This window comes from Pristiophorus japonicus, chromosome 8, assembly GCF_044704955.1.
Source record: "Pristiophorus japonicus isolate sPriJap1 chromosome 8, sPriJap1.hap1, whole genome shotgun sequence".
NCBI classification, from domain to species: Eukaryota; Metazoa; Chordata; class Chondrichthyes; family Pristiophoridae; genus Pristiophorus; species Pristiophorus japonicus.
In genome coordinates, this window is record NC_091984.1 from 98119940 (window position 1) to 98147069 (window position 27130).

The 27130-nt window shown below is 42.0% G+C and overlaps 1 protein-coding gene across 5 annotated transcripts; it reads right to left on the reverse strand.

Annotated features, from left to right (window-relative positions):
* Window positions 1-15109: 15109 nt before the first annotated feature.
* LOC139268652 (toll-like receptor 2) lies at window positions 15110-21834 on the reverse strand. 5 transcript variants are annotated; one of them, XM_070887153.1, is made up of 2 exons: window positions 21767-21834; window positions 15110-19310 (listed from the first exon to the last, which is right to left on the reverse strand). In XM_070887153.1, exon 2 carries the CDS (start codon window positions 19295-19297, stop codon window positions 16814-16816), a length of 2484 nt encoding a protein of 827 aa, XP_070743254.1. In that variant the 5' UTR covers window positions 19298-19310; window positions 21767-21834; the 3' UTR covers window positions 15110-16813. The 5 variants fall into 5 exon arrangements, with proteins under 5 accessions (XP_070743254.1, XP_070743251.1, XP_070743255.1 ...); XM_070887150.1 differs by lacking the exon at window positions 21767-21834 and adding an exon at window positions 21227-21293; XM_070887154.1 differs by lacking the exon at window positions 21767-21834 and adding an exon at window positions 21231-21251.
* Window positions 21835-27130: the final 5296 nt, after the last annotated feature.

The following is a 27130-nucleotide window of genomic DNA, read 5'->3' on the forward strand; positions in this document are numbered from 1 at the left end:
AGAGGCACTCTGGAGACCTGCAATAAAAAACTCGGGTCACACTTTACTTTGAGCTCACAGTGTTCAGTCTGACTCTTTCTCCATACACAACACCACTAACCCCTTTAACCATATCGTTTCTTCCCGATGGTCATCTACTTAAAACAAAAGAAACAGAATCTCTGGTGATTCTGCTTAAGAGCCTGAGGGGTTCATTTTTAATGTGATCCTAAAATTCCTTCTACCCCAAGAGCAAATATTCTCTTCAAAGTAAGAAAATCTTTAATATTCAAAAGGGATCGCCCACTGAATTAAAACAGAGTTCATAGCTGCCTGTGAAGGAGTTAACTTCCTTTGTTGCGAAAGCCGACAAACACAGGCACCATCAATCAATGCCAACTTTCGTCCCACAGCTTGCAGCCTTTCCAGTTTAACCTCTCTGTGCTTTTACACTTAAAATAAATATTCAGAAAAACAACCTTGCACACAATAGCATTTCATGTTTCTCTTCCCAGTTACACATTGGTCAGAATTTTTTAAACCATACCAATTATTGACGTGAAATGCATTATGTTTGAAACTAAAGGCTCTCGACACAATTTACACCAGCCAGAATTTTATCTGCCATAATAAAAGTCTGATTTTTAATAGGTTAATTAACCTCAGCAATTCCAATCTTAAACTTTCCAGTGCCACTTGGAAAAGGGAGGGGAGCCACAATGACACAAAGGAATATGCCTTCCCAGAAACTTTAAACACCAAAAAAACCCACCAGAACAGTAAAGAAAAACATAATCTTCCCTTTTCTCCTTTTTATTGAGTCATAACTATCCATTATTTCTTAAACCAGTGTCAATTTCTGATCCCTGTACACTCCAAGTGCACCTACAATTAACTTTTAAATGTGGTGAGGGTTTCTGCCTCTACCACCCTTTCAGGCGGTGCGTTCCAGACCCCCACCACCTACTCAGTGAAGAGATCTTCTCTAAACCTCTCCCCCTTCTATATTGTCATCCTGACGGGTGCTGTAAGAGAAATTTGTAGTGTTGTCCTGTATGTAGGAAGTTTTAAGTTAGAAACACAGGTGTGGATTTATTCAGATGATAAGTTACGGAGCTAGGAAATGCACAAAGGATAGGTTTGTTGAGCAAAAGATAAAAAATACATGGTCCCGGCGGTTTTAAATAAAAAAAGAATTTATTTGACACGCTCACTTACTTGTCAACAGAAAACATGCAATCATTGATTACATTGGGTTGAAAAATATAAATTTAGTCTGAGATAAAGAATGCCTTTTAAAAAAGCCTGCGAGGGTCTCTCGAGGCTGCGGGCTGGGGAAGTACGCTCCCATTTTCCTTCGTGTAAAACTTTGACGCGAAAGCTTCTAGCTCAGTAAAAAAAGAGTTTTAAATAAAGATTGAAATTACAAAATTTGAATTGGGATTTTGAGATATTAAGAGAAGGCACAGCAAAATACTGAGATGGATTCAAACTTAACAATGAATATTAAATTAAATCTGATCTCTTTAAAAAAAAAGAGAAATAAAACTAAAAGGTTTGGAAACAATCTAGAAATACCTTCAGGGATCAGGTCAAACTCCTGGGTGAGTGGTGAGCTATCTGCGAAGGTGTAAAAGGAACTTTTGAAAAAATTTTAAAACGGCAAGCTTCAGCAGTTTAGAAAAAAGACATTGTAACTGCCTTGAAACTGGAACATTTGGGATAATGAAAAGCAGCCCTCAAAGCCTACATGCTAGACTCTGCTCTAGTTATGGAGAAAAGAAAAAAAAGATAAAGACGCAACTTTGAAAGAAAACAAATTGAACGAATTTGAAAAAAAAAGTGTCTTCGATTGTCTGATGATTTTAAATTACAAATTTATGGAGACACGAGCCTCCGTGTAAAATACAAAACCTAATTTGAAGAAAGGAGATCTGAAAAAAAAAGTCGTAACGTACTAAACAGGTGCTGACAAAAAACGGGTGTTTGCGATGGAAAAAGACATAATTTCCTAAATACTAGTTGATATCGGCTGTGAAAAGATATTGGTTTAATGATTTTAAATTACGAGAAAGTTTCACTGCAGTTTGAAAGATTTCCAAAATGGACGTTGTTTATCAAGAAAAGTCCCGAACAGTCTAAACAAGCAGGAGGGTTTTGAAAATAACGAGGAGAAAAGATCTAAGCTATGCGAACTCAATGCAGAAAGAAAAAAACCTGAGAATTAGAAAATCTTACTGAATTTTAAAATTCTTATAGAAAATGGAACTGGCACGGAAGTTTAGATTTTGTGCTGAGAGAGAAATAAAACACAAGATTTGCCCAGTGAACGGGACCGTAAAAACCCCCCCGAAATGTTGGAATGTATACAGTTTGTGTGAAAATTGGATTTTCAGTAAACAAAATAGCTATTAAAAATGTGTGGTCTCATTTTAAATCAATTAAAAAAAAAATCTTTGGCAAGTACTTGAATTTGTGAGACCGCACCTGGAGTACTGCGTGCAGTTTTGGTCACTTTACTTAAGGAAAGATATACAGAGACGATTCACTAAGCTGATTCCGGAGATGAGGGGGTTACCTTATGATGATAGATTGAGTAGACTGGGTCTTTACTCGTTGGAGTTCAGAAGGATGAGGAGTGATCTTATAGAAACATTTAAAATAATGAAAGGGATAGACAAGATAGAGGCAGAGAGGTTGTTTCCACTGGTCAGGGAGACTAGAACTAGGGGGCACAGCCTCAAAATACGGGGGAGCCAATTTAAAACCGAGTTGAGAAGGAATTTCTTCTCCCAGAGGGTTGTGAATCTGTGGAATTCTCTGCCCAAGGAAGCAATTGAGGCTTGCTCATTGAATATATTCAAGTCACAGATAGATAGATTTTTAACCAATAAGGGAATTAAGGGTTACGGGGAACGGGCGGGCAAGTGGAGCTGAGTCCACGGCCAGATCAGCCATGATCTTGTTGAATGGCGGGGCAGGCTCGAGGGGCTAGATGGCCTACTCCTGTTCCTAATTCTTATGTTCTTATGTTCTTATGTAAGTTAAGAAAAAATTGGAGTTTAATCTAAAATGCCGTCTTTCCTGATGAGAAGACTTTTATTATGACGGCTTTACTAATGATTTCTGCTGTTTTAACAGATTTCTCATTTCTAAGCAAGTTTTGAAGGCACAAAGACTTAAAAAAAAAATTTGGGGGATGATTACGCGAAGTCACGCAATGACATCAGGCTTTCTTATAAACCTGTAAAGGAGTTAACCCTTTCCATTGACAGCTGTTTTATACTGGACATTATTAATTTGAATTTCTTAATAGAATAAAAGAGACTCACCTGACAGATCGAGGAAATGGTGGGAAGGTCAGAATAAAAATAAAACAGAACTAGCCTATGTAATAATACTCGCCTGATACAAATAAAAGAAAGATACTCAAACAAAACAAATTCAAGAGTTAAAGGCTAAGATAAATAAGCTGAAAGAGATTTTTTTTTAAATGGGACCAGACGGATAGTGCAGTGCGCAGCCATAGCACCATCACCTATGGCAATAGAGCCAATGTACCCCACGGTGGGTAAGTGTAGTCCACAAACCCAACCTAACCCTAACCTCCGATTTCACAGAGTGACCTCGACAGGCATGGATAAAAGATAAGTAGACCAGAACCTAATACCTGGTGATGACCAGACTATCTGTTTAAAATTTGCAGATAAAACCCTCACCGAGATGGGATCGCAGCAGCTACTTCGACTCTGGAGACTCAGGATACTGGGAACCTTAAGGCCCACGCAAGCACTGGATAATACAGATGGACTACGAGAGATATAGCACACGCAGGAAAGACACAACTACATGAGATGGGGCTTTGTTTAATTTAACTGCCGAAATATACATCCCAGCAGCCAAGGACTGGAGCAAGGACAGAACTTATTTTAACGCATGGCTTTGTATAGTGTATTAAGTAAGGTAGTAATGCAGCAGGCTGCCGATGCCATGAGCGCCAGTAGATTCCGAGGAGAGGAGCAAGTTCATAGGACCAAAAGGGGAAGGGCGCAGAAATCCAACTGGATGGAATTTCAGTTCTAGAAGCTCATGCCTGGGCGGACTAAGCTGCAAAACAAGCAGTCAAATCCACCCCGCAAGAAACAGAAGGGTGGGAACAGAACGGAGCAAAAGGGGGGTGGGACCCCAGGATGTTTAGGAAAACTGGCCAATGGGATAAAATGAAGACCAAGGGAGGTCTCTGGAATATAAGGTGTATGTCCCGAAGCATGACACGGTAACAACACGGTCGAACAAAAAGGGGAATACTGGAAACACGAGGCTCGGGTTATGCGGCAGGGGTTACGACGATGAATTCCATAGACCTGTATGCAATAGACGACCAGGTTAACAACTTAACGCAAATCTTGAAGGGTTTACTGGGAAGGGACATGGATAACCAAGCCCTACAAGCACGGTTGGGAGATGGCGCGGAAGGGGAACTATTACAGGTGGTCCATACATTACAGAAGCATGCCAAGACAATAAATTTGATCCACGAAATGGGGAACAACATAAGTAAATGATTACAAGCTGAGATAGTTTGCTCCGGGTATGGGGCCTGGATATTAAGTGAAGTACAACATAACTTGGAGCAACTCCAGAATGGGGACATACCAGATTGGATCCCGAACAGCATACTTAACAATTCAGATGTATTACTGGGCGGGTGAATATGATCGGATTTGTGTTGTCCATACCACAGTATGATGTAACACAGGGAGACCCCTTATACCAGATCGATAATATCGGTGAAGTAAGAAACCAAACTCGGTTGCGTTACCATCAGCCTGCCAGACGGGTGATTAAAATTAAATTAGTACGAAAGGCATTGACATAATCGATTGCTATAAAAATATTCGCCACGAATGACGAATCGCTGCTCCACAAGGGAATGGAAATTGGTGTGTGAGCACAGGAGCAGCCAACTCGATGATTAAGACCAGGGGAGGAGTCACCCCCTGTGTCATCACCAACCCTAACTTCTGTTTCAGGCCCATGGGAAAAATAGACATAAATGGATACCACACACATCCCGAGACAACGGAAATCATCCACGGAATGGTCACGATACCCTCCGAGAGGGGTACAAGGAGGCGGTATGGGAACCGCAAGAAAAACAGATACCCGAATTAAGTGAGGAACGATTGGTGCAATATCCAGCTGATGGAAGAAATAGACAAACCTACAAAGAGACACTAACGCGATGCTGGTCAACCAGCTCTGGTACTCAAAACTGTGGAACATTGGACTTAATATTCAGATCCACCCATGGATAAGAATTATATCACATGCACTTGTAGTAATACAAGGCCTGGTCCTGATGGTACTGGTAGGGCTAACCTGTGCACGAATTAAACAGGCCAAACGATACGTCAGGGCACACACTATGATTAAGGCCATAAGGGATGAAAATTTAAGCAGTCCTATAGGAAGAACTTACCTTATATAACTCTGCGGGAAAGGTCTCAGGAGATCCAGAAGCTTTGGAGATGGCCACCCAGGTGAACGGACCTATCTGGAACTTGCCTACAGAGAGATAGTTATCGGGAAACATGGCCAGCTTGGCGTATAGCCAAGGGCCAAAAGGGGGGAAATGTAAGAGAAAAATTTGGCATTAGAGGTACCAGCGGGACAAGGGTTGAAGTGCTGGTTCCTGCACCGACCCATAAGGAGGTAAAAGGCCTCTCCTTGGCCTTGTACATTCCAGTACCAAGGCTCCAGAAGTTATCAATTCAATAATATTCCGACAGGATACGATGTGAGAACCTAAACAGACATTGATAAGACCTTGCAAAGAGGCTTGAGGCAGACTCACGGGCATCAAGGAGAATCAACAAATTCTGATCTAATGAAGTCCTTCCAATCATGGTCTAAGGTGGTCACGAGGGTCTTGGCCTGTCAATCCAAAGTAGCACTAATAAGGTAGTCCAATTAGAGAAGTAGCATGATAAGGTAGTCCAATTAGAGATCTAGGGAGGTCTTACCAGGGAACGGAGGGGTTTTTGAAATGTATAAAAGTTGTATGATTGTGCTGTTCGGAGAGCATCTCCACTCACAGGCGGCTGTGATGAGAGGTGTTCCCGGACGATTGTAATAAAAGATCGTTATACCTTGCCATTCGTCTTTGTCTGCTAACTCCAGGGGCTGTTACGCGGGTTGGGGCGAGCGTTGACCTTCTATATCAGGGGGCCCGCTTGTGGGAGGAGAAGCCTTCCCATTTTCCCTTACACCATTAATATGAATTATAAATAGTTGAGGCCTGTGGCACCCACTATTTACAGTTTTCCAAACTGAAAATGACCCTTTTATCCTGACTATCTGTTTTCTGTTAGTTAGCCAATCCTCTATCCATGCTAATATATTACTCCCAACCCTGTGAGCTCTTATCTTGTGCAGTAACCTTTTATGTGGCACCTTATCGAACGTCTTCTGAAAATCCAAATACACGACATCTACTGGTTCTCCTTTATCCACTCTGCTCGTTACATCCTCAAAGAACTCCAGAAATTTTGTCAAACGTGATTTCTCTTTCATAAAACCACGCTGACTCCGCTTGCTTTTTTAATGATTTTCTAAATGTCCTGCGACTACTTCCTTAATGATAAGACTCCAACATTTTCCCAATGACAGATGTTAGGCTAACTGGTCTATTGTTTCTTGCTTTCTGTCTCCCTCCTTTCTTGAATAGGAGCATTACATTTGCGGTTTTCCAGTCCGCTGGGACCATTCCAGAATCCAGGGAATTTTGGTAGATTACAACCAATGCATCCACTATCTCTGCAGCCACTTCTTTTAAGACCCTAGAATGCAGGCCATCAGGTCCAGGAGACTTATCCACCTTTAGTCCCATTAGTTTGCCTAGTACTTTATCTCTAGTGATGGTGATTGTTTTCAGTCCACCCCCCTTCCCCGCCCCAATAGCTCCTTGATTATCAATTATTGGGATGTTTTTAGTGCCTTCTACTGTGAAGACTGATACAAAATATTTGTTCAAAGTCTCTGTCATTTCCCTGTTTCCCATTATTAATTCCCCAGTCTCATCCTTTAGTTACTTGCTTCCTTTTTATATACCTGTAGAAGCTCTTAATGTCTGTTTTTTTATTTCTTGCTGGTTTACTTTCATATACTATCTTCTCTGTCTTTAACATTTCTGACATCGCTTACATGAGACCAAACTCCTGTGTCCGAGATTGTCTTGTGATCCAAATCTTGACTAAACTAAGTTCTCTTGCCCAATCCTCATTAATATAATGACAGCTCCCTTTTTGGAGGCATTGTCCCCTTGCCCTTTACTCATAGGAACACAGGAACATGGAACAGGAGTAGGCCATTGTTATGTCTGTAATGTACTTATAAATGACTCCACGAGGCACTGTGTTGTACTCAAACTGTAGTGACCTTGGTCCTTTACTCCAAACTCCAGAGTGAGGCACAAGCATGGTGTGCAGCCTTTTATACTGGGCCCTGCCACCAGGGCAGGTAACTCCCGGTCTCCACCAGTTGCACCCTCTAGTGGTGCCAGCATGTATATACACAGTGCAAACCATACTGCTAGTACATCAGACAAACAAGTCTCCATCTTATGCAACTATACAGTGACTACACAGTGAGTATCTCAAAAGTCTGCATACATAACAACCATTAATTTCCTCGAGCCTGATCCGTCATTCAATGAGATCATGGCTGATCTGCAACCTAACTCCATATACCAGCCTTTATACCTTTGGTTAACAAAAAGAGTGATAAAAAGATCCTGCAGGCCAGGTCCAAGGTTGTCCCATCCTCTGTCATCGAACTACAGTAAGCAAATGATGCTTGCACCTGCGCATACTCGGAGGCCGAACTCCAAGCCATCGTCAACATCTTCACCGAGGCGTACGAAAGTATGGGCCTTGCACTAAATATCCGTAGGACAAAGGTCCTCTACCAACCTGATCCTGCCACACAGCACTGCCACCCAATAATCAAAGTCCACGACGAGGCCTTGGACAACGTGGACCATTTTCCATACCTCAGGAGCCTACTGTCAATAAGAGCAGACATTGATGACAAGGTCCAACACCACCTTCAGTGCGCCAGCGCAGCCTTCGGTCACCTCAGGAAGAGTGTTTAAAGGCCAGGATCTTAAATCCGGCACCAAGCTCATGGTCTACAGGGCAGTAGTGATACCCACCCTCCTATATGGCTTAGAGACATGAACTATATACAATAGACACTTCAAAACATAAGAACATAAGAAATAGGAGCAGGAGTAGGCTATATGGCCCCTCAAGCCTGCTCCGCCATTTAATACGATCATGGCTGATATGATCATGGACTCAGGTCCACTTCCCTGCCCGCTCTCCATAACCCCTTATTCCCTTATCGTTTAAGAAAATATCTATTTCTGTTTTAAATTTATTCAATGTCCCAGATTCCACAGCTCTCTGAGGCAGCAAATTCCATAGATCCACAACCCTCTGAGAGAAGAAATTTCTTCGCATCTCAGTTTTAAATGGGCGGCCCCTTATTCTAAGATTATGCCCTCTAGTTCTAGTCTCCCCTAACAGTGGAAACATCATTTCTGCATCCACCCCGTCAAGCCCCCTCATAATCTTATATGTTTCGATAAAATCACCTCTCATTCTTCTGAATTCCAAAGAGTAGAGGCCCAATCTACTCAACCTTTCATCATAAGTCAATCCCCTCATCTCCGGAATCAACCTTGTGAACCTTCTCTGAACTGCCTCCAAAGCAAATATATCCTTGCTGGAGATGTACCACCAGCGCTGCCTCCGCAAGATCCTGAAAATCCATTGGCAGGACAGACACACCAATGTCAGTGTTTTCGCTCAGGCCAACATCTCCAGGATAGAAGCATTGACCACGCTCAATCAGCTCCGTTGGGTGGGCCACATCGTCCGCATGCCCAATACGAAACTCCCAAAATAAGCGCTTTACGTGGAGCTTCGACATGGCAAGCGAGCCCCAGGGTGGCAGAGGAAACACTTCAAGGGCACCCTCAAAGCCTCCATGATGAAGTGCAACATCCCCACTGGCACCTGGGAATCCCTGGCCCACGACTACCCAAAGTGGAGGAAGAGCATCCAGGAGGGCGCTGAGCACTTTGAGTCCCATCGCCAAGAACAAGCAGAAACCAAGCGTAGATAGCGGAAGCAACGTGCTTCAACTCAGGCTGCCCGACCATCCTTTACTTCAACCACTATCTGCCCCACCTGTGACAGAGACTGTAGGTCCCGCATTGGACTCCTCAGTCAGCTGAGAACTCACTTTTAGAGTGGAAGCAAGTCATCGTCGATTCTGAGGGACTGCCTATGATGATGATGGTTAACAAAAAGCTATCAATCTCCAATTTAAAATTAAGAATTGATCTAGCATCAATTGCTGTTTGAGGACGAGAGTTCCAAACATCTATCATCCTTTGTGTGGAAGTGTTTCCTGATTTCACTCCTGAAAGGTCTGGCTCTAATTTTTAGACTATGCTCCCTAGTCCGAGATTTCCCAACCAGCGGGAATAGTTTCTCTCTGTTCCCCTTAATATCCTGAAAACTTCAATCAAATCATCACATAACCTTCTAAATTCTATGGAATACAATCCTAATTTGTGTAATCTCTCCTCGTAACTTAACCCTGAAGTCCAGGTATCATTCTGGTAAACCTACGTTGCACTCCCTCCAAGGCCAATATATCCTTCCTAAGGTGTGGTGCCCAGAACTGCTCACAGTACTCCAGCTGTGGTCTATCCAGGGCTTTGTACAGCTGCAGCATAACTTCTACCCCCTTGTATTCTAGTCCTTTAGATATAAAGACCAGCATTCCATTAGCCTTTTTGATTATTTTCTGTACCTGTTCATGACATTTTAATAATCTATGTACCTGAACCCCCAAGTCTCTTTTCACCATTTAGAAAGGATCCTGTTCTGTCCCTTTTAGATCCAAAGTGGATGACCTCACATTGAAATCCATTTCATAGAATCATAGAAATTTACAGCACGGAAGGAGGCCATTCGGCCCATCATGTCTGTGCTGGCCAACAAAGAGCTATCCAGCCTAATCCCACTTTCCAGCTCTTGGTCCGTAACCTTGTAGGATACGGTACATCAAGTGCATATCCAACTACTTTTTAAATGTGGTGAGGGTTTCTGCCTCTACACCCTTTCAGGTAGTGAGTTCCAGACACCCACCACCCACTGGGTGAAAAGATTTCCCCTAAAATCCTCTCTGAACCTCCTACCAATTAAAGAGCTTTAAAGAGCTATGCCCCCTGGTTGTTGATCCCCTCTGCTGAGGGAAATAGGTTCTTCCTATCCACTCTATCTAGGCCCCTCATAATTGTATACATCTCAATTAGGTCTCCCCTCAGCCTCCTCTGTTCTAAAGAAAACAACTCTAGCCTATCCAATCTTTCCTCATAGCTAAAATTCTCCAGTCCAGGCAACATCCTCGTAAATCTCCTCTGTGCCCTCCTAGTACTATCACATCTTTCCTATAATGTAGTGACCAGAACTGCACGCAGTACTCTAGCTGTGGCCTAACTGGTGTTTTATACAATTCAAGCATAACCTCACTGCTCTTATATTCTACGCCTCGGCTAATAAAGGCAAGTATCGTGTATGCCTTCTTAACCATCTGTCCTGCTACCTTCAGGGATCTGTGGACATGCACTCCAAGGTCCCTCTGTTCCTCTATACTTCTCAGAGCCCTACCATTTATTGTGTATTCCCTTGCCTTGTTAGCCCGCCCCAAGTGCATTACCTCACGCTTCTCCGGGTTGAATTCCATTTGCCACTGTTCTGCCCACCTGACCAGTCCATTGATATCTTCCTGCAGTCTACTGCTTTCTTCTCATTATCAACCACACGGCCAATTTTTGTATCATTTGCAAACTTCTTAATCATACCCCCTATATTCAAGTCTAAATCATTGATATATACAGTACCACAAAAAGCAAGGGACCTAGTACTGAGCCCTGCAGAACCTCACTGAAACCATCCTTCCAGTCACAGAAACATCCATTGACCATTACCCTTTGCTTTCTGCCTCTGAGCCAACTTTGGATCCAACTTGCCGCTTTGCCTTGGATCCCATGGGCTTTTACTTTCAGGACCAGTCTGCCATGTGGGACATTATCAAAAGCCTTGCTAAAATCCATATACACTACTTCAAATGCACTACCTTCATCGACCCTCCCTGTTATCTCCTCTCAAAATTCAATCAAGTTAGTCAGACATGACCTTCCCTTAACAAATCCATGCTGACTGTCCTTGATTAATCCGTGTTTTTCTAAATGAAGATTTATCCTGTGCCTCAGAATTTTTTCCAATCATTTTCCCACCACCGAGATTAGGCTGACTGGCCTGTAATTACTCGGTCTATCCCTTTCTCTCTTTTTAAACATTTGCTGCCGTTTTGCCCATTCACTTAATCTGTTGCTATCCCCTTATAATTTTATGCTTTCATCTACACTGCCTACAATGCCACCTATCTTTGTGTCATTGGCAAATTTGCATATGTGACTTTTTAAGCCATCATCTGAGTCGTTCATAAATATTGTGAATAGTCGAGGCCCCAACTCAGATCCCTGCAGGAAACCAATAATCACATCCTGCCAATTTGAGTACCTATCCATTTGTGTCCTGCCACTCAGCCAAGTTCCTAACCAGGTCAATAATTTGCCCTCAATTCTGTGGCTTCTACCTTAGTTAACAGTCTCTTATGTGGGACTTTATCAAATGTCTTCTGGAAGTCCATATAAATAACATCCATAGACATTCCCTGGTCCACTACTTTAGTCACCTCCTCAAAACATTCAATCAGGTTTGTCAGGCATGACCTACCTTTCACAAATCCATGCTGGCTCTCTCTTATCAACTGAAAATTTTCAAGGTGTTCCATTACCCTATCCTTAATTATAGACTCTAGCAATTTCCCGACAACAGATGTTAGGCTAACTGGTCTATAATTCCCTGGTTTGCCCCTCTCATCATTCTTAAATAGCAGAGTGACATGCGCAATATTCCAATCTAAAGGAAAGGTTCCTGAATTGAGAGAACTTTGGAAGATTATACAACCCTGGGATGGAAACCATGTGTTTCTGGGTATGTCACTTTTTAGTGCCATTATTTTTTCATTACTGTTATTTTACTTACGTTAATCCTTTCCTCAAAAAAACCCACCCTCAAACCCATCCTTTCTCTCCAATTAGTATGCCAACAATTACTCCAGCAAAATACTGAGGATGCTGGAAATCTGAAGTCAGGTCAGGCAGTAACAGTGGAAAGAGAATTATAAAGTCAGGCAGCATAGAAGGAGGCCGTTTGGTCCATCGTGCCTGTGTCGGCTCCTGGAAAGAGCTGCCCAAATTAGATCAACTCCCCCATTCTTTTCCCACAGCTGCAATTTTTTTCTTTTCTATTATTTATCCAATTTGCTTTTGAAAGTTACTATTGAATCTGACCCCTTTCATGTTATTTCAGATAACAACTCTGCGTAATAATTAAATAAAGTCTTCTCAGCTCCCTTCTGGTTGTTTTGCCAATTACCTTAAATCTGTGTCCTCTGGTTACTGACCCTCCTGTCACTGGAAACCGTTTCTCCTCATTTACTTTATCAAAAACTTTTATAATTTTGAACACTTCTATTAAACACCTCCCACCTCTCTGCTTTAAGAACAATCCCTGTTTCTCTAAGTTCTCCATATAACTGAAGTCCTTCATTCCTGTTACCATTTTAGTAAATCTCCTCTGTACCTTCTCTAAGGCCTCGACATCCTGTGGTGCCCAGAATTGGACACAATACTCCAGCTGAGACCTAACCAGTGATTTTATAAAGGTTTAACATAACTTCCGTACTTTTGTACTGTATATATAACGCCAAGGATCCCATATGCTCTTTAACAGCCTTATCAAGTTGTACTGCTATCTTCAAAGATTTGTGTACATAAACCCCCAAGTGTCTCAGTTCCTGCATCCTCTTTAAAATTGTACCATTTAGTTTATATTGCCTCTCCTCATTCTTCCTTCAAAAATGCATCACTTCCCACTTCTCTGCATTAAATTTCATCTGTCATGTACCTGCCCATTTCACCAGTCTGTCTATGTCCTCCTGATGTCTGCAGAGTTAACGGTTCAGGTTGATGACCTTTCAGCAGAACCGGAAGAAATTAGAGATTTAACAGTTTATGAGCAAGTAGAGCCTGGGAGAAATGGAGAGGGGTGTAAGAACAAAGGGGAAGGTCTGTGATGGGGTGGAGGGCAGGAGTGATTAATTCACAAAAGGGATGATGGTGCACAGCAAAAAGGGGTGGTAATCGGACAGTAAAGAAACAAAAGATGGGTCTAGAGGAGCTGCAACTGGGAACAGAACCATTACCAGCACCCACTTTCCAAGAAAATGCGAGCGGTGGATCTGAAAAGTGCCTAATCGAAAGATAGAAACATAGAAACATAGAAAATAGGTGCAGGAGTAGGCCATTCGGCCCTTCGAGCCTGCACCGCCATTCAATGAGTTCATGGCTGAACATGCAACTTCAGTACCCCATAATGTGAATGTTTGAAAATGTATAGAGACATTGAAGCTGAGAATGTGGGAAAAAGTATAAGCCATAGAGACAGTGAAGTGAACAAAGAAATCATGGAAAAACAACTAAAAGAATGTCAGACTGCAAATATTATATTAGCACAATTAACAGACTTGCAAGGTCTGAGTTACTAGTCACGCCAGTAAAATTGTAACATTTAGAAGCAATGTGTGAGAAAGTTCTTTGTGCAATGTGTGAGAAAGTTATTTGTGAAAAACAGTTGCTGTAACCACTTGCCTGTGTTAAATTGGACAAGGAAGGCCAGGTATCGGCTAATGAGTGGACAAAGGGAAGGAGGGATCAAAGGGGATAGGCTGAACTGAATGTCACTCTAATTGTATCTTGTACTGAAAATGTATAACCATTGCTCCTTTACAATGTAACGGCACTTGTCCGTAGGAAGTGGGTGCGCTCTATCGAGAGAGCATTCCTTCCTTCTGATAAGTCCCAGCTGGTGAAACAAAAGAATAAAGACTGCTTTGTTATAAGCTTCTTTGCTGTTCGCCTCAGTGTATTCGCTGAAACAGATTGAGGGAAAATAATCCGTATTTACAATTCCTGCTTTCTCGCCATACCCCTTGATCCCCCTAGTCGAAAGGACTACATCGAACTCCTTTTTGAATATATTTAGTGAATTGGCCTCAACAACTTTCTGTGGTAGAGAATTCCACAGGTTCACCACTCTCTGGGCGAAGAAGTTTCTCCTCATCTCAGTCTTAAATGGCATGCCCCTTATCCTTAGAATGTGACCCCTGGTTCTGGACTTCCCCAACATTGGGAACATTCTTCCTGCATCTAACCTGTCTAAAATGAGGTGCTGTTCATCAAGTTAGCAATTTACTTGTACTTCTTTCACTTTAGTATACTGTATTCGCTCTCATGATGCAGTCTCCTTTCCATTGAGAAGACCAAACACAGATTGGATGATCACTTTTCTGGACAGCTCTGTTCAGTCCGCAAGCGTTTCCGGTCACTTGCCATTTTAATTTTCCGTTCCACTCCCACTCTGACCCCTCTGTTCTCGGCCTCTTACACTTTTCCATTGAAGCTCAATGCAAGTTCGAGGAACAGCACCCCATCTTTTGATTAGGTAGTTTACAACCTTCCAAATTCAACATCAAGTTCAACAGTTTCAGATCATAACAACTTAAATCTCTTCAGGTACCATGAGTAGCCCTGGGAAAATATGAACTCAAACCCTAGACTTCCAAGACTGTTGCACATATTTTAAACAAAATTATATTGTATTGGTAAATTTAATATTTTGGGGGTTTTATTCTATTTTACTTGGCATTCCTATAAGTAAGCCCTCGTACAAACCAGTGTCCCTTTACCGGCCCAATATCTAAGCAAGGGTAGTAAGATCCAGGGGTTGAACAGATAACTTTTATCACTGTATGCTGGCTTCCTGGATATATAGTGCTGCCACGTTATTGCCTCGAATTTGGTAGGCAGAAGAATACACTGGTCAGGTAATAAATCTTTACAATAAATTTATTCAACATGCAAGAAGTGAAAGACTGGGACTCGGTTTAAACAGTCTATTTACAGTAATTACAACAACAAAGACATATTCCTTGTGCTAACTCTCAATATAAAACACTCTAGAAATTCAGTTGTTCAGTTCTTGTGTATTCTCTACTATGAACTTTTGTGACTAGCCTAATGCCTCTGATGGTTTCACACTGGCCAGCTGAGTGCAGGTGGCTTAACAAGCCAATACTCACAAGCTTCTGGCTAAAGAGTTGTCTATCAAAGGCACTACATATATGAAGGACCTGCCCTTCTCTCAAATCTAACTCAAGTCTTCGTTTGAAGTGTAACACAATGAGGTGTGGCAAATACAGGTGTGAAGCACTAACACTCCCACAGACAACACACAGTACTAACACTCCCACAGACAACACACAGTACTAACACTCCCACAGACAACACACAGTACTAACACTCCCACAGACAACACACAGTACTAACACTCCCACAGACAACGCACAGTACTAACACTCCCACAGACAACACACAGTACTAACACTCCCACAGACAACACACAGTACTAACACTCCCACAGACATTGCACAGTACTAACACTCCCACAGACATTGCACAGTACTAACACTCCCACAGACAACACACAGTACTAACACTCCCACAGACAACACACAGTACTAACACTCCCACAGACATTGCACAGTACTAACACTCCCACAGACATTGCACAGTACTAACACTCCCACAGACAACACACAGTACTAACACTCCCACAGACAACACACAGTACTAACACTCCCACAGACATTGCACAGTACTAACACTCCCACAGACATTGCACAGAACTAACACTTCCACATACATTGCACAGTACTAACACTTCCACATACATTGCACAGTACTAACACTTCCACAGACAATACACAGTACTAACACTCCCACAGACATTGCACAGTACTAACACTCCCACAGACAACACACAGTACTAACACTCCCACAGACAACACACAGTACTAACACTCCCACAGACATTGCACTGTATTAACATTCACATATGTTCAGAAAATGCACAATGCGAACATTCCCAGGCTCAGACAATGCCCCCTAGGTGCTAATACTGGAAGTGATAACATGTGGTGCTAACGTTACTGATACTAACACTGCACTAACGTTACCACATATGGCCACAGGATGTATCTAGACTGCTAACTGGAACAGGGTGGTCTGGTTTCTTATTTCATTTCTTTGAGGAGGCAGCTGAATGAGGTTATGCTCTAGTTTGATGGATTTACACTAACTGTTGCTGGTCAGTATGGGCACACTCCTGCATTGAGAATGTCTAATTCAGCAAATTTCTGCAAGGTGGACAGAACTACGACCTGCCATCTTGTGAATGTTAAAATGCAACTATCTTCTGTAAAATGTACACTTGTTCCGGGAGAATCCTACTAATAATGAAAGTATACATTCATTGTGCTTTCTTGATAAGCACAGCAAAGTAATATTTTATATAACATTTCTTTCACCTCATATCTAGTTGCTACTTCACTTATTCTAAACATCACTGTAACTTCTTAAAGCATTGCTGGGTGTAAATCCAAATGGAAACAAATTTAGTACCAAGATCATACAAATAAAAGGAGTTATTAATATTTTAAAAAGGATTGTAGCCTCGATGCCAGTTGTACATGTATGTACGTTTATCTAGATATACTACTCAGGGATCTAATTAGCTCCCTGGATAATCTCTTGTAGATTTACTCGTGAACTGCATGGATGGAAATCCAAATTCAGAACAGCTTTCAGCCTTTTCCAAAAGAAGCCCTGTTGAAACTCATTCTGAGGCCACTCCAAGTATGTGTTCTTGTTCATCAGCTTCCTCAGTTTGCAAAATCGATCTGGAATAGAATTCTTTGGAATAGGTTCTAACAGGAGCAAGATAAGACTGTCCTTTTTTTCATCAAATACTTGTTGGTGCGCAAAGAAGAATTCATAGTGGCACCATTCACTTTGTACAAAGTTTTTTGATAGGATGAATATAGTTTTGTAGCTTTTTGATATACAGTCAATGATATTGGTAATTATTGGCTTTCCAGGTTTGAAGTCTCTTTCATGGATGCAGATGCGGTATGGTGGCTCATTATTTTCTAACTGTACCAGCAATTTGTTCTTCACCCATAACGAGTCATGTTCACTGTATGAAATGAAAGCATTGTACTCAACATTTTTTTCAACCAGGTTGACATCTAGACTTCTTTTAGCCTTAAGCCAGAGCCAGAGTGTACGGATATACCAGGTAACATTATACTTTATACACAGCACAACACACAGTGCTACCAAAAGTGCTACACAGGCCAAAAGGACCCCAACAAATAAGGGAATGTTACACTCAATGGGAGAAAACTTCAGGAATTGGATAACCTGACCCTTGAATTTTCGCGGACTGTCACACTGATATTGGTCAGGCCAATCGAGAATCACTATGTGTGTCTGTTGAACATAATTAGAGACTGACTCAATTGCACATAAGCATTCCAAAGGGTTGTTGCTGAATTTGAGCTCCGCTAGATCTAAGGACTGTAATGATTGTACATTTATGTTATTAATTTTATTGTGGTTAATGTGCAAGGTTTTCAACGAGTGACCCACTGCAATCTCAGGAAAAGATACTATGATATTTGCTGTTAAAAAAACTTGTCGGAGGTTTCTCAGCCCTTTGAGGTTTGGGACTGTGGTGATGGAATTGTAACTCAAGTCTAGCGATTCCAGTGATGCTGGCAAGCAGTCAAACACATTTTTTTCCAGTTTATTGTGTGACAAATTGATGTGTGTCACAGTCCGAGGCCATGTGCAGGCCAGTCCCTTGCGTAATACAAGACTATTATGACTAGCATTTATAATAGACAAGCTCTCCATTTTAGATACTAATGTAGTAAATTTTTGTAGATTTAAGAATCGGTTCTTGTTTAGTATGAGGGTTTTAAGATTGGGGAAAGGAGCAGAGCATTTTTCAGAAATAAAGGATTCTTCTTGGAGCAAGTTGGAAGATAAGTCCAAATATCTTAAAAAAGTCATAAATTCTGATATCGCACATGGGACATAGAACAAGTTCCCATTTATTATCAATACCTCGGTTAATTGTGCAAATATATCTCGAAGATATACAAGTGAGTAAAAACCATAAAAATTGGGATTTTCTACATCAATAACATGAAACTTGCGCAAATGAATCTGCTCAGCTGATACAGGCGGTATTTTCCACCTGCCAATGCCATCCATTGAAATAGTTTTCAAAATTAATTCTTTTATATTTGAATTGAGAACACTGTTAAAAAGATGAGTGATCAAAGAATCATCGGTGGTAACATTCTGTACAAGTAGTGTCAAGATATTCGATTTCTTTAGGGGGAAAAACAAATCTACATTTTTTCCATTTTTGACTATATCAGAGTTTAGAACTTCCAATGTAGTGACCGTTGTTGAAATATCCTTGAAAATATCAATCAATAATTGTGCTTTCTGCCCGAACTGTAAATCTAAAGAAAGTTTTTCTATGTTCTGAAACACATTAAGTGTTCCAGGTTCATATGTCTGCAGGTCTCCAGTAATCAAATAGACCTCCTTAAGTGGGATTGAACGAAGGGCAGATAAGGAGCTGGACTTCAAGGAAGCAAGCCGAGTGTTTCCAAAACGTAGAGAATGCAGTTTCTGTAGTTTGTTGATCTCTGTTCCAAAGTCAGCTGTATCAAACATGTTGTTGGTGATATCTAGGTGTGATAGTGACTGGAGATGGTTAAATGGTAAGACGGAAATGTCATGCAAAAGATTATTTGAAAGATCAAGGTACTGTAGTTCTGGATTTGTTGCAAATGATCCAGGTTCTATTGCAGTGATGTGATTGAACTGAAGAAAAAGATTTTTCAGTTTGGCAAGATTCTGGAAATTCTGCTGTTGAATTATTGTGATATTGTTGTAGGACAGGTCCACCTTCTCTGTGTCAGGTCCCAGGATGCAAGAAGAAAGTGGATATCCAATTCCTGAACAATTCACTAAAAAAGTATCTATCCTCGTTCGTGTTGCATAAAAACCAGTCATGAATAGAGAGCTTGTCAATATAGCAACTGCCCCCAACAGTGTCATCTTGGCCATGATGTCTGTAAAGAAAATTTTGCTTCCAAGTATCAACTCTTGTATTAACGTACTGACCATCTTCAAACATATCCTGTCAAAAGAACACATATCAATGATGAAAATACTGCATTGGTCTCGAAGAAAATAACAGTGGCATAAGATTCAGTATATCCCTGTTCCAGTTAAAATATCAGACATCTGATTTGAGACACTACCCATCACTACAAAATATATCTTTTGGTTTCAGAGTCCTAGGTGCTAGGTGGCTGTGCATTAGACACCATAATAACTGAAAATGGATACAAGGCCGCTAAAATATGATGAAAAAAATGTGGTTGTGGAGTGGGGGTTGAGTTGGGGGTTAGCTAATTAAATATATCAAGGAACGAGATTTTAATTTAACTTTAATCAATTATTTTGAACACATGAATTTAAATACATATGCACAGATCAAATACATTGATTTCATAATTTTGCACTTGCCTCGACAGCTCTACTTCAGAATGAACACAGTGCTAACTTATTTTTGATGGTGAAATTTCAAAGCCTATTTTTACTACATATACATAAAAGTCCATGCACATGGTTGCAGAGATGAAGGTCCATAGCTTTTATGCGCCTCCCAGCTTAAGAATCATGTGAGTGCCACAAATCACATCGAAAGCAGATGATAGCCACCTGTGCTATTATTTTTCAGTATAAGTGGCTGCGATGAGAAAACTAGTGTAAATCCATGAAATTTGTGATCACCATTGCCTTGAGACAGAGCTATGATTTTTGGTGGGCGGTGCAAAAGCCCCAGGAAATTACGGCATAGCCTGACTAGTGGTGTGACACACTATGCCATAAATTCCTCTTGTCTTTTGCGCTGAAAAACAAACCCAATGTTGTTGATGCAAATGGTGCAAGTCACCAGGAAATTCTGGGCCATTGTCTTTAATGGCTTAAGGATTTAACTAGAGCTCCCACTTTCAATTTGGCAGGACATACTTGCCAGTGTGGAATGGGTGTGCATCTTACTTTTCTTCTTCTCCTGCCGCTCCACTTTCCAGTTTTTTGTGCTTCCATTTCTACTCACTCTCTCCCTTTACTATTCACACATTCTCTGTGTCTCATGAATATTTTTAGTTTCACTCATTGTCTCGTGTTAAGGTATCACTTCAGCCATTTATCCATCTTAGTTTTCAACTTAAGTAGCATCTGGAATCATAAACCACAGAAGGAGGCCATTCGGCCCAACGTGCCTCTGCCGACTCCAATTAGTCTCACTCCCCTGCTCTTTCACCCTAGCCCTGCAAATTTCTCCTTTTCAAGTATTTATTCAATTCACTTTTAAAAGTCACTATTGAATCTGCTTCCATCACCTTATCAGGTCGTACTTTACAGGTCATTCTATTTCTTCACGTGTGTGTTTTTCCTCGCCATCCCCTTTGTTTTGTTCCTTTTTAAATGTTGTCCACCCGTGATTTCTTCCAGTTCTTTAATGGTGTATCCACCTGAAACCTTAACTCATCTATTCTGGCCACAGACGCTGACTGAGATGAAAATCCCCTGCCTTTGCGTCAGCGCGATGAGGAAATCATTCACCTGATGGGTTGCATCGGACTGCAGAGTTACGAAATCTCCCCTGTTCAACAACAAGCTAAACACCCGCTGCTGGTTGGGAGCTATCCTGTAGTGTAACATTTCTAAAAATGACCTTTCCGAAAATTACCTTTCTGACTTTCCACTTCACTTCAATTGCTCGAGTCGATTCCTTAAAGTCGGGACACAATTTCCTTGAATTGCTGCAACTTTTTAATTTCCGTTCCTACCTCTTCTGTATTTCAGCACTCCACAATCTGTTCTCATTTAATCGGCATATTCGGAACTACTTTGAAAATAATCGACTGATCCCACTGGACCCAAGTGAATTTTACGAGTCATCAAAACTTAGTTCACTTCAATAATTTCCTTATAGTTACTTAATTTTTAACTTCGAACAGAGATTTAAAAAGTCACACAGACCGACCTACAAAAAGATCCTGCGGTTCTCGGTATTTCCGTTTAACACACATATCCAGTTCTGAACTGTTTCCGGTCCGGAAACCGACTGCTGATTTTCTGAAAGACACTTGGTACTCGGTGAAATCGGGAGGACCCCCCGAGGACTCGCAGCAACTAACCTTCAACTGCTTTACAAGCAACTATTCAGAGCGCAGAGAAACGCCTGGGCTGAAGCATATTGAAACGAGCGTTGAAAGCTGGTTTTGGATCGCTCTCTGTAAAACACTTGTTCTCTGTGTTAGCTGTGCCTCAGTGGGTAGCACACTCGCCTCTGAGTCAGAAGGCTGTGGGTTCCAGTCCCACTCCAGGAACTTAGGCACATAAATCTAGGCTGACACTCCAATGCAGTACTGTCTTTTGGATGAGATGATAAACTGAGACCCTGTCTGTCATCTCAGGTGGATGTAAAATATCCCATGGCACTATTCCTTCAATAGCAAGAATGTCCTTCCTCAGATTAGGAGACCAAAATTGTACACAATATTCAAGGTGTGGCCTTACCAAGGTCCTGTACTCCCTGCTCCTCTACTCAAATCCTCTTGCTATGAAGGTCAACATGCCATTTGCCTTCTTCACCACCTGCGTGCCAACTTTCAATGACTGATGTAGCATGACACCCAGGTCTTGTTGCACCTCCCCCTTTTCCTAATGTGTCACCATTCAGATAATATTCTGCCTTCCTGTTTTTGCCACCAAAGTGGATAACCTCACATTTATCTACATTATACTGCATCTGCCATGCATTTGCCCACTCACCTAACCTGTCCAAGTCACCCTGCAGCCTCTTAGCATCCTCCTCACAGCTCACACTGCCACCCAGCTTAGTGTCATCTGCAAAGCTGGAGATATTACATTCAATTCCTTCGTCTAAATCATTAAGGTATATTGTAAATAGCTGGGATCCCAGCACTGAACCTTGCGGTACACTATACTAGTCATTGCCTGCCATTCTGAAAAGGACCCATTTATTCCTACTCTTTGCTTCGTGTCTGCCAACCAATTCTCAATACATTACCCCCAATACCATGTGCTTTAATTTTGCACACTAATCTCTTGTGTTGGACCTTGTCAAAAACCTTTTGAAAGTCCAAATATACCACATCCACTGGTTCTCCCTTGTCCACTCTACTAGTAACATCCTCAAAAAATTCTAGAAGATTTGTCAAGCATGATTTCCCTTTCATAAATCCATGCTGACTTGGACCGATCTGTCACTGCTTTCAAAATGCGCTGCTATTACATCTTTAATAATTGATTCCAACATTTTCCCCACTACCGATGTCAAGCTAACCGGTCTATAATTACCTGTTTTCTCTCACCCTCCTTTTTTAAAAAGTGGGGTTACATTAGCTACCCTCCAATCCAAAGGAACTGATCCAGAGACTATAGAATGTTGGAAAATGACCACCAATGCATCCACTATTTCTAGGGCCACTTCCTTAAGTACTCTGGGATGCAGACTATCAGGCCCTGGGGATTTAGCGACCTTCAATCCCATCTATTTCCCTAACACAATTTGCTGACTAATAAGGATTTCCTTCAGTTCCTCCTTCTCGCTAGACCCTCGGTCCCCTAGTATTTCCATAATGTTATTTGTGTCTTCCTTAGTGAAGACAGAGCCAAAGTATTTGTTCAATTGGTCTGCCATTTCTTTGTTCCCCATTATAAATTCGCCTGATTCTGACTGCAAGGGACCTACATTTGTCTTCACTAATTTTTTTCTCTTCACATATCTATATAAGCTTTTGCAGTCAGTTTTTATGTTCCCTGCAAGCTTACTCTCATATTCTATTTTCCCTCTCCTAATTAAACCCTTTGTCCTCTGCTGTATTCTAAAATTTTCCCAGTCCTCAGGTTAGCTGCTTTTTCTGGCTAATTAGTCCAACTCTTCTGCTCTTTCCCCATTGTCCTGCAATGTTTTTTCTTTTACAAATATTTATGAAATTCCCTTTAGAAAGTTACTATTGAATTTGATTCCACCAACCTTCCAGGCAGTGCATTCCAGATCATAACTTACTGGGTAAAAACATCTTCATCTCCTCTGCCAATTACTTTAACTCTGTGTCCTCTGCCAGTGGAAATAGTTTTATTTACTCTATCAAAGCCCTTCAAGATACTGAACATCTCTATTAAATCTCCTTTAAAGCTTTTCTGCTCTAAGGAGAACAATCCCAGCTTAGAATCACAGAATCATAGAATGGTTACAGCATGGAAGCAGGCCATTCGGCCCATCGAGCCCGTGCTGACTCTCAGCTGGACCCACTCCCCCACCCTGGTGATTTATCTACTTTAAGTACTGCCAGCCTTTCTAATACCTCTATCAATTCTTATCCTATCATGTGTCTCCACTACCTCCTTCACTATGTCTATGGCAGCATCCTCTTTCTTGGTGAAGACAGCTGCAAAGTACTAGTTTAGTACGTCAGCCATGCTCTCTGCCTCCATGCATAGGTCTCCTTTTTGGTCCCTAATTGGCCCCACCCATCTTACAACCTGTTTATTATTTATATGCCTATAGGAGATTTTTGGATTACCTTTTATATTGGCTGCCATTCTATTCGCATACTCTCTCATTTTCTTTTTCACTTCTCCTCTGACCTTTCATTTTAAAGCCAGATTATCAGATGTATTAGCAACCTGACATCCATCATATGTGCTCTTTGTCTGCTTCATCCTAGCCCTAACCACATCTTTCTCCAATTTCTTTCCGATCTCCCGTCATGACCTTTCCGTGCTCATCTTGTCCATGAGACCCACTTCCTGCTCCCTTGACCCTATTCCCTCCAAACTGCTGACCACCCAACTTCCTTTTCTGGCTCCCATGTTAGCTGACATCGTTAACAGTTTTCTCTCCTCAGGTACTGTCCCCATCTCCCTCAAATCTGCCGTCATCACCCCTCTCAAAAAAAAAACCTTCAACCCCTCCGTCCTTGCAAACTATCATCACATCTCCAACCTCCCTTTCCTCTCCAAGATGCTCTACGCTTCCCAAATCCATGCCCATCTTTCCCGCAATTCCACGTTTGAATCCCTCCAATCCAGATTCCACACCTGCCACAGTACTGAAACGGCTCTCATCAAAGTCACAAATGACAATCTTTTTGATTGTGACAAAGGCAAACTATCCCTCCTTGTTCTTCTTGACTTGTCTGCAGCCTTTGACACAGTTGACCACACCATCCTTCTCCAACTCCTCTCCATCGTTGTCCAGCTGGGTGGGACTGCACTTGCCTGGTTCCATTCTTATCTATCTAATCGTAGCCAGAGAATCACTTGCAATGGCTTCTCTTCCCGCCCCCACATCGTTGCCTCTGGTACTCCCCAAGGAATTATCCTTGACCCCCCTCCTATTTCTCATCTACATTTGTGCCTTGGCAAGCGGGCAGGGATGTGGACCCGAGTCCATGATCGGATCAGCCATGATCATATTAAATGGCGGAGCAGGCTCGAGGGGCCGTATGGCCTTCTCCTGTTCCGATTTCTTATGTTCTTATGACATCATCCAAAAACACAGCGTCATTTCCACATGTACGCTGGTGACACCCAATTCTTCCTCACTACAACTTCTCTCAACCCTTCCACAGTCTCTGAATTGTCAGACTGCTTGTCCAACATCCAATTCTGGCTGAGCAGAAATTTTCTTCAATTGAATATTGGGAAGACCAAAGCCATTGTTTTCAGTCCCTGCCACAAACTCCGTTCCCTAGACATTGACTCCATCCCTTTCCCCAACTTCTGTCTGAGGCTGAACCACACTGTTTGTAACCTTGGTGTCATATTTGACCCAGAAATTAGCTTTCAACCTCCTGTCCACAGCATAACTAAGACCGCCTATTTCCACCTCCATAACATTGCCCGTCTCTGCCCTTGCCTCAGCTCATCTGCTGCTGAAGTCCTCATCCATGCCTTTGTTATCTCTAGGCTTGACTATTCCAATGCACTCCTGGCTGGCCTCCCACATTCTACCCTATGTAAACTGGAGGTAATCCAAAGCATGGCTGCCTGTGTCCTAACTCGCATCAAGTCCTGCTCACCCATCACCCCTGTGCTCGCTGACCTACATTGGCTTCGAGTTAAGCAACGCCTAGATTTCAAAATTCTCATCCTTATTTTCAAATCCCTCCATGGCCTTGCCCTTCCCTATCTCTATAATCACCTCCAGCCCCACAACCCGCCGAGATGTCTGTTCTCCTCTAATTCTGCCCTTTTGAGTATCCCTGATAATAATTGCTCAATCATTGGTGGCCATGCCTTTTGTTGTCTAGGCCCCAAGCTCTCGAATTCCCTGCCTAATTCTCTCTGCCTCTCTACCTCTCTTCCCTCCTTCAATACGCTCCTTAAAACATAACTCTTTGACCAAGGTTTTGGTCACCTGCGCTAATTTCTGCTTATGCGGCTCGATGTTAAATTATTTAATCTCATAATATTCCTGTGACGCGCCTTGGGACGTTTCACTATGTTAAAGGCATTATATCTGGGCCAGATCTGTTCTTATTACACTGAAATTGGCCAGTTAAATATTTTTACTCTGGATTGCTCCCTGTCCTTTTCCATAGCTAATCTAAACCTTATAGTACTATGATCACTGTTCCCGAGATGTTCACCTACTGACACTTGCTCCACTTGACCTACCTCATTCCCATAACAAGATCCAGCAATGCCTCCATCCTCGTCGGGCCGGAAACATATTGATCAAGAAAGTTCTCCTGAACACACTTCAGAAATTCTTCCCTTTCTCTTCCCTTAACACTATTATGATCCCAGTCTATATTCGAATAGTTGAAGTCCCCCATTATTACTACTGTATCGTACTTGCACCTTGCTCTAATTTCTCTGCAAATTTCTCCTCCATATCTTTCCCACTATTTGGTGATCAATAGAACACACCTAGTAGTGTAATGGCACCTCTATTATTTCTTAACTCTAGCCACAAAAATACTGTCCTTGACCCCTCCAGGACATCCTCCCTCTCCAGTATTGTAACATTCTCCCTAACCAATACTGCCACACCACCTATCTTTCCTTCCCTATCTTTCCTGAACACCTTATAAACAGGAATATTTAATACCCAATCCTGTCCTTTTTTGAGCCAGGTCTCAGTTATTGCCACAACATCATATTCCCATGTGGCTACTTGTGCCTGCAACTCACTTACCTTGTTTACTACACTTAGTGCGTTCAAATACATACACTGCAAAAAAACTTTCGACCATCCTGTATTCTCTATTAATTTGACCCCATCTAATACCTTACTATTTCTTAGTTTAGTGCTCCCTGCCTCTCCCAATCCTTTGAGCACTTTATTTCCCCTTTATAATGTTACATCCTGGTGCCCATCCCCCTGCCAAATTAGTTAAACCCTCCCCAACAGCACAAGCAAATTTCCCCGTGAGGATATTGGTTCCGTCCCTGTTGAGGTGCAATCTGTCCGGTCTGTACAGGACCCACCTCCCCCAGAACCGGTCCCAATGCCCCAAAAATCTGAAGCCTTCCCTCCTGCACCATCTCTCCAGTCACGCATATATCTGCTGTATCCTCATATTTTTTTACTCATTCGTGCGTGGCAACATGAGTAATCCAGAGATTACTACCTTTGAGATCCTGCTCTTTAATCTTTTTCCTATCTCCCTAAAATCTACCTGCAGGACCTCATCCCTCTTTCTACCTATGTCGTTGATATGGACCACGACCTCTGGCTATTCGCCCTCTCCCCTCCGAACATTCAGCAGTCGTTCAGAGACATCCTTGACCTTGGCACCAGGGTGGCAACATACCATCCTGGAGTCACGTCTGCAGCCGCAGAAACATCTGTCTACTCTCCTAACTATCAAATCCCCTACCACTATTGCTCTCCCACTCTTCTTC